The sequence below is a fragment of the Chrysoperla carnea genome, chromosome 1 (assembly GCF_905475395.1).
Source record: "Chrysoperla carnea chromosome 1, inChrCarn1.1, whole genome shotgun sequence".
NCBI classification, from domain to species: domain Eukaryota; kingdom Metazoa; phylum Arthropoda; class Insecta; order Neuroptera; family Chrysopidae; genus Chrysoperla; species Chrysoperla carnea.
This window is the reverse complement of record NC_058337.1, coordinates 107,847,463-107,861,301: the sequence shown is the minus strand read 5'-3', so window position 1 is coordinate 107,861,301 and position 13,839 is coordinate 107,847,463. Positions and strand designations below refer to the sequence as shown.

The 13,839-nt window shown below is 28.5% G+C and overlaps 1 protein-coding gene across 1 annotated transcript in view; it reads left to right on the top strand.

The window, feature by feature from the left end:
* Window positions 1-8,377, top strand: part of LOC123301867 (homeotic protein ultrabithorax) — a 275,081-nt gene extending 266,704 nt beyond the window's left edge. Inside the window, exon 3 of the mRNA XM_044884809.1 lies at window positions 8,037-8,377. Within this exon, the coding sequence (XP_044740744.1) occupies window positions 8,037-8,338 (302 nt within the window). The 3' untranslated portion in view covers window positions 8,339-8,377. The remainder of the gene's footprint in view (window positions 1-8,036) is intronic.
* The last annotated feature ends 5,462 nt before the right edge of the window (window positions 8,378-13,839 follow it).

The window sequence follows — 13,839 nt, the reverse complement described above, 5'->3', positions numbered from 1 at the left end:
TATGTCAGATTTTTGAACTGGACGCCACTCACATTAATTGTTGAGCCCTTCTTAAATTGCTTCCTAAGCCTACTCCAATAATAGAATTTACTTCATTAAATAGCGATTAAATGATTATGTTTTTTAGCCCACGAGATGTAAAAGGGGTGTTAAAAGTTTGACCGCTATGTTTGTCTGTCTGTGGGATCGTAGCACCTAAACGCATGAACCGATTTTGATTTTTTTTTAGTTTGAAAGGTATTTTAATGGAAACTATTCTCAGATATGATTCAAGTGACAGTTTAGGGTTCCGTACCCAACAAATTTGTCCTGTTTTTTTTTAACTTTGCAAATTTTACTTGTTGAAGAATTTAATCTTAGATTGAATGCCGTTTGTACTTTCGATGAAAAATGTAAAACTGAAACAGACATGGCAAAAGGCTATTTAGCAACAGTCTATGTATGTATATTAAATTCTCGGCCTTTTTAAAGTCGTTCTTAAATTTAAGTTTAATAATTAATCCGTATGGGATTTATCAAGATTTGAATTGACATAAATAAGATTTTTTAAGCGTTATTTGTCGAAGTAATGAATTTTGAACATTCTGTATATATTTTCGGAGAAAATAAACCTTTTATTTTCATATTGCACATAAAAAGAGACCATACTACAATTGTTTATCTTTGTCTCTGTTATTGTAATAAGATCAATTTGAAATGGTTATACAATTTCTATATATATACGATCATCATACGATTGACTATGTGTATTTTGGTGTTTGTACTACACTGTAGGCGAAGGTTTCGAGTAGTATATGGGTATAGTAATATGGCCCCCAAGTGTCCAATTGGTGAAACCTCTCTCCGAGTTGGTTCTCAAATACACATATTGGTGATTTTCACAACTGTTCACACAAAGTCTGGATAAATACATTTATATTATATGTGGCTGTTCGATTGTGTCGTTCAGGCAATTCTATTGACATAAATTTATTTCCAATGGGCGGTTATATTGTCTTTTTTTGTTATTATTAACGATTTTTATTTTTGTGGTGCTTTTTTCGTTATATTTTCTTGGTTATAATATTCGAGCTAAAAATCCGTTATTTGTTGGATATCGTATTGTCGTATTTTATTTAGAGAATTATTCGGTTATCAAACTTTTTTAGCTTCGAAAAATCAGGTTAAATCCAGTCAAAATATTATAAATAATAAATACAATATACAAGCCAATGGCATAAATTTTATCTATGTTTCGTTTTATTTTGGCTCGCACTTATCCGTGTTGAACTCAAACAAAGCCAAACATTTTATCTATTGTGATTTAAAGAAATACAGCTTTAAATTCGGATATTCGGATAAAAGAAAATTTGTCAATGCAATACTTTAGTGAAAGAAAATTGTTTTGAACACACTGGTCTTAGTCTCTTTGAATACCCAGAACACTGTGGAACGTTCTAAAACACTCCCGATTATTCGTCAATATTCTGGAATATTTTTCAATATATTGATGAGACGATTTAGAAGATCTTGGCAGAACTGTTATTGCCAGGAAATAACTCAATTAAATCAGCCTTCAAATGAAACGATTGGCCCTGAAAATGGGAAATATGTTTGGGAAACAACGGTATTGTAGACAAATGTCACGCCAATCTTAAAGCTGCTCTTTTTAAAACTGCCTGCATGTATTTTTAACTTGTCTCACAATTTAAAACTTAGCTTGTGCAACATCTTAACGAGGTGCTTACTAATTTTGTGATAACATTTGCGATTACTTCAAAGGTTTGACCCAACCCCTTTCATTTTGAAATGCATAACTTTCAGGTTATTAATTTAAGATCCACCTTATTTCTATTTTTAGCAACGTATTATTTGCAATGTCATATTATCAGAATACATGCATTTTTTTTTAAACATTCATAATAATAATTATTAACTTGACGTAAGTATTCCAGAATACTTGAGATTATAATTAGTTATATAATTATTTGTTTCATATTTTATAAATTAAATGGCAAATTATTTAAAATAATAATAACAATAATTACATTTCACATTGTAATAACGATAAGTTAAAAATTTTCATTTTAAATTAACGTGTATGAGAAAATGTTGTACCTTGGGCTACAGCTTATGCTTATATCGTAGGTTTTTTAGAATTTAAATATTTGCAAGCTAGCAATAAAAACTTTGTTTATATTTAAATAATATCTGATCCATCGTAGAAGGTCATAATGTAGCCATGTGTACCTTAAGCCACTCTCATGGAATGTGTTTGGAGAATGTTTTCTTCAACCAGTATAAGGCATGTGAATGAAACTGAGGCTTTCTCTTCTTCTGAGCTTTTAGTGACAACTCAACTGTTTATTTTATTGACTTTAGGTATGTGATATGCTGACTTAAAACATTAGACAAGCAATTGATACATTGATGAGTCTGATCCAAGGTACACGATGGTGTGTTTTTTCAACATTCGTAATTTTCGACGTAATGTTTATAACTCAAATATAACAAGATGAAATATCCAACAAAATGCAGTTATTTCCGTAGAAAATTCGGTAGAATATGATTTAAATACACAACAGTCACTTGTAAATAAAAAAGACCGAGTGGTGTCGTGGGAGACACGGTAGAAACAATGCTCCTTTTGAACAAATACCTGTATTCGTAGTTAATTATAAATATTAGTTTTGTGTTACGATACCTGACAGGTTTCGTGTAATTAGTTTCTTTTAATTTTTTTTTTCCTTTTTCGATACTTTTTTGTATTTCTGACATGAACAAGCATTCTAACGGTTGGTTGCCTACTGGTAAATAAACTGTCTCTTCATTCAGTAGTTGTATCGATGTCACATAAGAATACCTTTCAAGAAACTGAAGTATGATCCAAGGTACAAGATCTTAGCCTTAATATAATATAAGCGCAGCTTATATATGAATCGATAGGTATATAATATAAATGTATGCGGCTATTATCATAATTATAACTATTATATGTTGTTAAAGGTATGTTTAGCATGTATAAGTAATAACATATTCTTCGTTTTCTTCGTCTCCGGTTATAGATACATAAGTGCAGTACATACATACTCTCTATACACAGATTGGTATCCTTATATATACGCCGTGAGTGCTTAAATGTAAACCATCTATTCATGTACAACTTATGTTTGCATATTAAAAGTTTTAATACCGGGTGAGAACTTCACGGAAAAATATCGTGAACGAAAAAAAAATGGGTGTTATATTTAGCTAAAATCTTTCCATTCCTGTCAGATGAATAGAAAACTTCTTGGAATGACAATTAAACCATTAGTTCAATCACTGACTTGTATTTCTGTTTTCCAGATACTATCGTTTGTAATTGATTCCAATCACATATTTGTCTTTCCAACGTGTAATTTATTAAGGTCTTAAGGTTAGTGTGCAAAGAAGAACTTCTTGGTCTTGCAAGAGGAAGAACACACTATTATTATAAACCTCACAAAAAGGAATTCACAAAAGGCTTTTTGTTAAATTAGAAAGAAGTCTTCCAATACAATGAAACTTTGCATGAGTTTAAAAATCTTAGAGTTTCGAATTTCTGATAGTCTTGCAATCGTGTAAGGTTTTTACAATAACTTTTTTTTTTAAATATGAAAGCACAATTAGAAGTTATATAAGACCTAGAAATATCGGAAGGCTTTGTACCCTTTTAAGAATGTCATGAAAGGAATTTGCGGACACCCTCTTCTGCACATTATTTCATTCTTTCCCAAGCAATAATGAGTCTAGTTCATTAGCCGCTCTGTTTAATACAATTGACATATTATTTCTGCCGGAAGTTGAATTCACTTTTACCTATCTCTAAACAGAGCGGGATGTAAATTCATGATATCTTCGTTCGTGTGACTTCAATGAGTGTTTCTTAATAGGTTAGGTTAGGTTAGGTTTTATTTGGTATCCACGAAAGACACACTAAGGCTATCGAGCCCATTGTGATATCATATATGTCACTGAGCCCATTGTGATACCATATATTTCCGCTGATAATTTCATTTATCAGCTCCTCAATTTTAGATGCTGAGTGCACCTCCTTCATGTATATACCATGCACTACACCAGCCCATCACAACTATTAATTAAATTAGTTTTGTTCTGACTGTGGGAATCGAACCCGCTACCCAAATCATACCGCGGACGGAATTGGTTACGCCCTAACAAACTGAGCTAATAATACTAATGATACGTAAGAAATGTGAAATAATTCTAGTATACTTGAATAAAGCCTTTTCAATACCTTTTTATTTCTCGTGATTTCTATTAATATTAAAAAAACTATTTCCTTCAGTATTTGTCTCGTAGTAAATTCATGAAAGCTGTTAACATTTTTATGTAGACCAGTCTGTACATCGCAATTGTTACTTTAATTCTTACATCTCAATCTGCGGCATTCGTTGGTGTTGTTCGCCGTTTTTTAAAAAAACCTCTCTCTCGATGAAAATACTTTATGTAATGTTTACTTCTCTTATGGTATGGATAACTTAAGTATGTATATATTTCTTCTTTAACTTAAGTTTACTGTGTGAAAAAAGATTATTTCACCATCTATCCTTATTTACCATATTTTAATATTTACTGTCTTTATCACACTTAAGTATAAATAGCTGTCACCTTATTCTATCACATATTATACGAGAGTACATGCGTTTGAAAATTAAAATGTATAACATAAATATTGCAATGAATACAGGTGCGGGATTTTATTTATTTATAACGAAATAACTTTAAATATATATTTATTTCTTTTTGGTTTAAATAATTATCGTTTTTGAAACATTGAATAGATCTTTAATATCCAAAGTTAGACACAAACAAAATATTTGAAAACTATAGTAACTGATCTCTTTACATATATAATAAATGCGAAAGTAAGCATGTTTGTTTGTTTGTTTGTTTGTTACGCTTTCACGCTAAAACTAGCGAATAATTTTTAATGAAACTGTACATCAATGTAGCTCATACTTCAGAATAACACATGAGATATGATTTATAAAGATATATTAATTAAAACAAAAACAAAAAAAATTTAAAAATTAATTTAATTTGACATTACCATAAATTACAGATTTCTGTAAAAATAGTCAATATAAAATATTTCACGGCCATCTTTTCAGATATACTCAATGAATAATTACGACAATTATACATTTAAAAAAATAGACATATATTTTACCTGTGTTCCTTAACAATCCTTACCATTATTTCGAGTGTTATAGAAAGGGGATAAGCGAGAGAAATTTTTATCAATTTTTACTTTTAAAACCAGCGAAGCAGGTGGGTATCACTCTAGTAAGAGATATTGCACGTAATGGGTCCGATTTTGAAAATCTCCAATTTAACATATTTCCGCAATTTCAAGGCCTCGATATCCGAATCAAACATTTTCAATGTGATGTCTGTGTGTGTGTGTGTGTGTGTGTGTGTGTGTGTGTGTGTGTGTGTGTGTGTGTGTGTGTGTGTGTGTGTGTACTTATGTGTGTATGTTCTTTTCGATTCTTTCGCCTCGATTATCTCACGAACCAGAAATGACATTAACACGTGATTAGGCTTATTCGACGCGTAATGGTGTTTTTAAGAATTTTCAGCAGAATTAGTTTAGCCGTTTTTTAATGGTAATAAAAAAAGTGGAAAAAACTGAATAAACAGAAACTATGGAGATAATGATCATTCCAGCATAAGCTGCAGAACATGTTCGAAGAATAATCTATGAAGGCTAACAAGACCTTTTTTTTATGTTTTTTCCCCCCCTCTGAGAAGTCAGTCGTGTGGACTACACAGGTCGCACTAACACGACTTTAGTACCACACCGATTATGTACTGCCAATTTTGCCGACTATGTACTTCCAAAGCTTGGTATTTTTTGACCTAAATATTTGTCTGTTAGAGCTTATTAGTTGCGTGAATTTTTCAACAGGTTTTCTTAAATCTCTGATTCAATATATTTCTGTTTATGACGCATATATTTTTTAGCGAATTTGAATATATAATCTCGGAAATATATAATTCATTCATTGAAATTTGTTGGTAAGAACTGTTTCGCTCTCATTACGAAATAAATTATTACTTGCAAATATCTGACAATGGAAAAAATTGATACTTTTTGTATATTTAGTGGAGTCAACCAACTGTTAAAATACTTAAATTGATAGGCGATTGTTTTTAATAGACTTTATCAGTCATTTTAATCGAAAAAAGGGGTTTTAGTCGAAACAAACTTTCAGATAAAAATTTAAACGTCACAAACTTTTTAAACAAGAAATTCCTCGACAAAGGGGAGCTAAGTGATTTTAAAAAAAATACAACTCTGAACCCTTTCATTTAAAAATTTAACATTTTACATAATATTTTAATACAAAAAAGTTTGCGTATGTTTTTGCAAAAACAATAGATTACTGTTACAACTAGCGCATAATAAAAAACCAGTGTACACAAAACAATTTTTTTCAATGTTTACAAGTGTATAGATAAATGTACACAATAAGAAGTTTTTACTAAATTGTTTAACATTATAGTGATTTTGTATGTTTTTTAAAACATAAAAAATCTGTTTTCAATACACAATTGTTCCGTAATTTTATTGACATTGAAATCAGAAACTTTGTATTCATAGGAAAGACCTCAAAGAGAAGGTCTTTTCTAATATTCAAGAGAAGAAACCTTCAAAATAGCCAAAAATCCCTGATAAATGATACACAAAAATACAAATAGAAAATCCAGGACTTTTTTAAAGGTATATATTCGTAAAATGACTTACGTTTTTTTAAAATGTGATTACGAAATAAACACACTCTTATTTCCTAGTCTATAATTCTTACACAATCTTTGAATGAAATAAAAATTGATTCTATAGACAATTGTAAAATCTCCATGTTTGCTGACTTTTCAAAAGCACAAAACATACCGCCTTTTATATGCAAAAGAGCAAAAAATGCTTCATGAAAACGTATTAAGAAATTACATTTAAATTGCACAAATACATTTTTTGCAACATCTCAATTATTGCAAGTACCTACAAAAAAAAAATTAACATAAACAAATAAAAATTTAAATTATTTTAAATAATTTTAAAATGACTTAATTAACAATATCGTAAATTAAGTGTTTGGCATTTAATTATGGCAATTTTGAAAAAAATTATTATTAATAATACCTTTAAGAAATAGACCGTGTGCCTATAATGAAGAGAAATTTTTAAGATTCTTTTGGTTTATCTTTTTGAGATAAACTTTTGTTATCAACACTGAAGAAGAAATTTTAAAGTTTGACTGAGGCTGGAGTTTTTCGATGACTCTTTTTTCTGTGGTGTATGTTAAGAGAAAATTATTGACAATAAACCAATTAAAAAAAGTGAAAGGAAGGTTCCAAATGTCGAAAGAGTTGAAAAATGGAGTACACTTGTAAAATTAAACTTCTTCTTTACAAACTTCATATCTTTAAACATCGAAACACATGAAAATCGAAAAATTCAATTTGCATGAATTCAACACTTTCTTTTATAAGTCCTGAAAATGCAAACAAAAACGATCGTGGAAATTACGCTTCATTATGGGCTCACGATCTAAAAGATCTCTTATAACATCTTAATTGTTAATTTATTACATGAATATTTAATTTGGGGAATGTTATTTAAAAAAAAAAATTATTAAAATAATTTTACGTAAACGTGTCTTTAATATTTAAAAAAAAAAAAAAAAAAATTGTAAAAGTACTTCAGGTCATTTTGTATGTACAGAGAAATATTTTTAAAAATATAATCAATCTCTTGAATTTACGAGATTAAAAATGGTTATCTTATGTGTTTAAATAAAAAAAACCTTACATTGTGATTGGTCTACAGGTTTTTAGTTCCCACTGAGGCCAGTGGCACCCCAATGAGTTTACTTAACAACCTGTTGCGTGCCAATGTATTTAAATTTAACGTTTTCAACAACTAGTAATATTTTTCACCAATTGTTTTTTAATTTTTTCCAACTGATAAAATGCATTATTTTAATTTCTTTTTTGTTTAATTTCAGGTGCAAATGGTTTACGACGAAGGGGTCGACAAACATACACGAGGTATCAAACCCTCGAACTAGAAAAAGAATTTCACACAAATCATTATCTTACACGACGGCGAAGGATTGAAATGGCGCATGCATTATGTTTAACAGAGCGTCAAATTAAAATTTGGTTTCAAAATCGTCGAATGAAATTGAAAAAAGAAATTCAAGCCATTAAAGAATTAAATGAACAAGAGAAACAAGCTCAACAGGCGAAAGCAGCTGCACAAGCGGCTGCCGCCCAAGCCGCTGTACAGGGGGGTGATCAACACTAGTGGTTACTGTAAAATTAAATTTAAAAGAAAAAATATATGTAAAAAAATAATGGAAAAATATTTATATGTAAAAAATTTTCAAAAAAGTTTTTTTATAGTCATTTAAGGTCTCAAAAAAAAAGTAAATTAATTATTGTGTTATGTAAAATGTAAAAAAAAAAAAATGAAGTGTTTCAAAATTTTGTTATTTTGAAATTTTTTTTATAATAATTTTTGTTTTGTTTGGATTCGTTCGTTCGAAAAAACAAAAACATCACAACGCCATCTTTAATCGATAAGGTAGGAATTTTTTTCTATCTATCATAAACGTAGAATTTTTATTAATTTTGTATTATTTTCATTGTAAAAAAAATCAAAAATAGTGGGTTTTTCTCTTATTTGGCGTTCGTGAACTTTTTATTAGAGTACAAATTTTGTAAAGGAATTTTTATAATTTTGTAAAAAATAAAAAAACTTGCTAATATACGTAATTATTGAATGTTAGTTCCTTTAACTTAGACTTAGCGAAACCTGTTAGCACAGAATATCATTTTCGGTCGAGCAATTATATTTGTATAAAGTTTAAAATAAAAAAAAAAAGACATTTAAGAACATTTGTGACAATTTTTGTGAGTGTGTATGAAAAAAAAAAGTGTTTTTTGTGTTTTTTAGTATTTTAAGGCAAACAATTTGAGAACAATATACGTAAAAATTTGTGATTTTTGTCATTTCTTATTTAAGTAAAAAAAAGAAAGTTTTTTTTTAATAATTTTTTTTTATGTTGAAACAATTTAAGGTATAACAAAAAAAACTTTCTTTTTTATGATTTTTTTTTAAGTTTTAATTTTTTCTTATTTTTTTTTGGTTATCCAAAAAAAGAAACAAGGTTTATATAATTATTATATTATCCTAATAAAAGACTTTTTTTTAACAAATAAGGCCCAAATTGTATACGAATTGTAAAACTAACTTATTTATGTCAAACTACCTCATCTGATATACCTATACGTAAAAAAATTGAGCATTTTCTTTTGAAAATGTGTTGAGTTTTCCATTAAAAGTGTCCGTAACTTTAAAGTTTAATAAAACAAAATATCTAATTAATTTTTTTTTTATATTAAAGGGGCATTTCGATTTACTTTGTGTACTACCAGTCAAATGTTCCAAAACAACGCATTCAAATTATTGAACTTTTTTTTAAATTTCAAATGAGTGTTCACTTCTTGATACTTACCGAGTATTAAGTGATGTTTATTAGGATATATTCTCAAAATGAGTCGAGTCTTATAATTTGGGTAAAATGTTAAGTCGCCTCGTTCTGGCTGTTATTGTAATATTTCTTCAAATGCTTTAAAATACAAAAAATATCAAAGATATTATAAATCTATACAATTTGCTTAATGTAAGTTTATAGTTCGGACACTCTTAATGGAAAACTTTTTAGTTTAAAAAAAATTTAGTAATATTTTAATAGATTTTTTTTGCCCTAATTAAAAATATGGATAATTAAATAGAAAATAATTAAATGTATTTATTTTTTTGCAATTTTTAATTAATCAAAATTTTAAATAGAAAATTTTTTTGTTTTTGTAAAATATTACTAAAAAAAAATTGAATTTTATTTTTCTCTTTTTTAAATTTAATTTATTTCTTAAATGTTATATAATTATTGTGATTTTTTTTTTGTTATTTACTGATAATAAAATACTCAAACTTCTTCAAAATATAAAAAATTTTTGTTGTTTTTATTTCCATAAAAAGATACATCCTTTTTTCAAGGCGTCTTTTTTATTTTTTTCTTTTGGGGTGCTTTAAAGAGAAATTTATTTTTCTTTCAGATTTCAAGAAATTTAGTTTGTGTTTTTCGTTACAAGTGTGTGAAAATGTTTACTAAATTGACGGGTGTCGTTGGATAAATTGTGCTAAGAGTTATAAGTAATAAGTAGTTCCGAAAAAAGTTAAGTATGCATAATGTCGAGTAAACCATTTCAGTAAAGTTAAGTATGACCTTTCTTCCAAATTAAATAAAAAATTTGGGGTATGTTAAGTTTTTTAAGCTTCTAAGGGTGAATAAAGCTAGAAATTATTTCGAAATTTTAAATCCCAAAAGACATTAACTTTGCCAAATTTAAAGAGAAATACCCACTGTTTTATTAATTATAAGATTCAACAAATGCCAAATGACGTAAGTATTATTTCTAATTTATTATAGCGAAAATATTACCTACTAAAGGATATTTTTATTTTTAATGAAGTAATAATAATTATAGATAAACTCACAATTGATGATTTCTTATAAATTTATTATTAAGAAGGAATTTGCCATCTTTATTATCTTGCATAATTGTACAATTATTTTTCACAATCTTTGAAAAAATTTAAAACATCAACAACAAAATAAATTTATCTCATAATCTTTGACAAATAATAACCGTCGTTAATAGATAAGGATTTTCTACTTAATGGATATAAAATTATCATTAAAATTATATCCCGAACAAAGTCATTACTTGCGAACTTGAAAAGCTCAAAGCAATTTTCAAGCCTTATACATCGTCAAAGAGAGGCCAATTAAACCGTACAATTTTTAGATTTTCGACCAAATAAGCTGTTTTTTCGGCAATGGAAGTGTTTTATTATATGCCATATACATATTTTGAGTTATGAAGAAGTCTTAGTAGCATATTTGGATTTATTAATGTCAAGAAAAAGCTTATGTAGAGAAATATTTGGAAAATGACAAGATTTTAATGGCGGTACAGTATCGCAATAATTGCTACCATAATAGTTGCATAAGTGGGTTATGAAACATGGGGATACTGAGGCATGTTTTTGAAATGATCCTACATCTTAAAATATAGAATTCTGACTCCTACTATATTATAACTGAATTTAATAGATCATGAATTTTATAGATCATGAACATTAATAATGCAGTACAGATAACAATTTGGCTATTTTTTACATAGAATGCCAAAAGTGTTAACATTTAAGTTATACTAGCTTCATAACCGCCCGCTTCCCTGGGCTTAAAGAAAAAAACCAACGCTTTATAGCTTCTACCTCTCTGGATTTCACTAATCCCAATCCCCCTTCCATATAACACGAGGGGCTTATTTTAAATAGCTAAAATATATGCATCAGTTTTCATTTTTTTTAAGTGTCATAATTCATTATTTATTCATACATTCAATAGTCATAAGTCATTTAGTATATCAGAAAAGAAAGCCAATTGTTTGACATTTGCTTTTTTAAATTTTTATAGAAATCTTTAAATTATGGTTCAAAATGATGACCATAGATGGAGCAGTCAAATCTCAGATTAAATTTTATTTATTTATTTTTTTAAAATAAATCTTTATAAATTAAAGCTCATGTGTTATTCTGATGTATGAACTATATTGTTGTAGAGTTTCATTCAAATTCATTCGGTAGTATTTGCGTGAAAGCGTAACAAATAAACATCCGTACTTTCAGATTTATAATATATAGGAATGTAGTGCATATTCTTGAAGAATTTTTCATGCTGCTGAGTTTTACCTTGAAAAATCTCCTAATACTAAGATTAAGATTAATTTTGCAGAGATATTTTCAGCTCCTAGACTATAACATTTCACCTATAGAAAATAATAGTTATTGAAGCATAATGCAGATGATATACAATTTAAATTTTATAATATTAAAGGTTTGGTATTTGGAATTAAAAGTATGCGATTTTAATAGCAATAATAATGATTTATAACCAAAACAATGACTTATATTTATAGAATAGTAATTCTTATTTATTATTTATAACCTAAACGTGTTCTTATTACTCTCATAATACACGATCTAAAATCGTAATAATAACCTGAAGAATTTGATGATTTTGTATATTTATAAAAGAGATTTAATCCAGCTTTCAAAAGTGGTCAGGATTTCAGAAGTTTGCTGCACCATTGGTTAGATAGGTATGAGGCTTCTCCAAAATATTGTAATTATATTAAATAGTTATTGATTAACTGATATTAGCACCCCTGAAAACGTAAAAATAAGTGGTGAAGTTAATACACTTGGGAGGCTTGTGGCCCCATAACCGATCAGATTAGGAGGATGTAATTATCTATTAACTTTAAAATTCGCTCATTTAGTTGCTGTCGGGTTATTATTCCTTTTGGTAAATTTGAACTCTTCATTTTCAACGAGTTTCATACACCATGCAATGAAATATTGAATATAGTTGAATACAATACTTCCATATAAATGGCGCCTTTTAATCCATTAATTATTGCATTTTATCTATGTGTTATTCGATAGGACAAAATAAATGCCTTGAATCTGGTTATTAACATTATCGAGGAGAAAAATATCCAAATAATCTGTGTGTATTCAAAAAAATTTAATTTATTGTGTATAGAAGATTTATTACTGCTGATAAAGTTATAAAAACGAATTAAACTTTACTGAAAATTAGTCCCTGAAAAGGAAAAAAAAAATGTAGAACCACAAACAAGAAGTATCGAATGAGTTATACGATTGATACATTATTGTTACTAGTTTTAGGTTAAATAAGGTTTGACGAATGCTTAGGCCATAGGAAGGTACATTGTGGTTCTTGAAGAAGTGATTGTCACATAAGAACTACTACTTAAATCTTTTGGAGCTATTCAAAGAAATTTGATTTTACTCCAAAAGGCCTTCAAGTAAACTGAACCAATTGTGTCAGTTTCCTCGAAGCAAAAGCTGGTCATTAGCAGAAGGAATAAGCCATCGATTCTTTTTCCTCCTTAGTGCAACAGCTTCTGCATTGGTGTTGAAGCATTCTTAGATCGTTATATACTCACTTGCTTCCCAGTTAGTTTTCTATAAAAGCCGTTCTTATAATAAATATACAGGCTCTTGGATGGCTTATAAGGAATATCTTCCTTGAAAGGGTTTCCACCATGACCATATCTGTCTTACAGTTCCTTCCTCTCTCTACGTAATATTGGAATCTCTAAAGGGGGTCTAATAAATAGCTTGCAGTTCTACATGAGTAGCTTTACAATTCACGACGTACATATGGATGCATTGGGATGTTTATCTGACAGGATTGTATCATTAACTTCAAACTTGTTAGTTACACAATTTTCTTGAATGGCGACAGCTTTTCTGAGCAGATCATCAATTCCTTTAGTGCAAAGATTTCCAAGTTAAGGGAAGCGTATCCATTCAAATACGCTTGCAACAATTTGCAGTTATATGGCAGTTGGAATGTATAGCAAGATTCTCCGAATAGACATCATAGCCTACTTTAATTTTTAACCAAACTAATCCCATTTCTTCCCCTCTTCATATTCGTGGTTATTTCGAACAAAATTTTCAAATAATATGGATGTTTTCAAAAAAATGGTTTGTTTTGTATAGAAGATTTATTACTGCTGATAAAGTTATAAAAACTAATTAAACTTTAGTGACAATTTGTCCCCGAATGACACAAACAAAAAAAATATAGAACCACAACACAAAAACTATCGAATGAATTATACGATTGATTATATTAT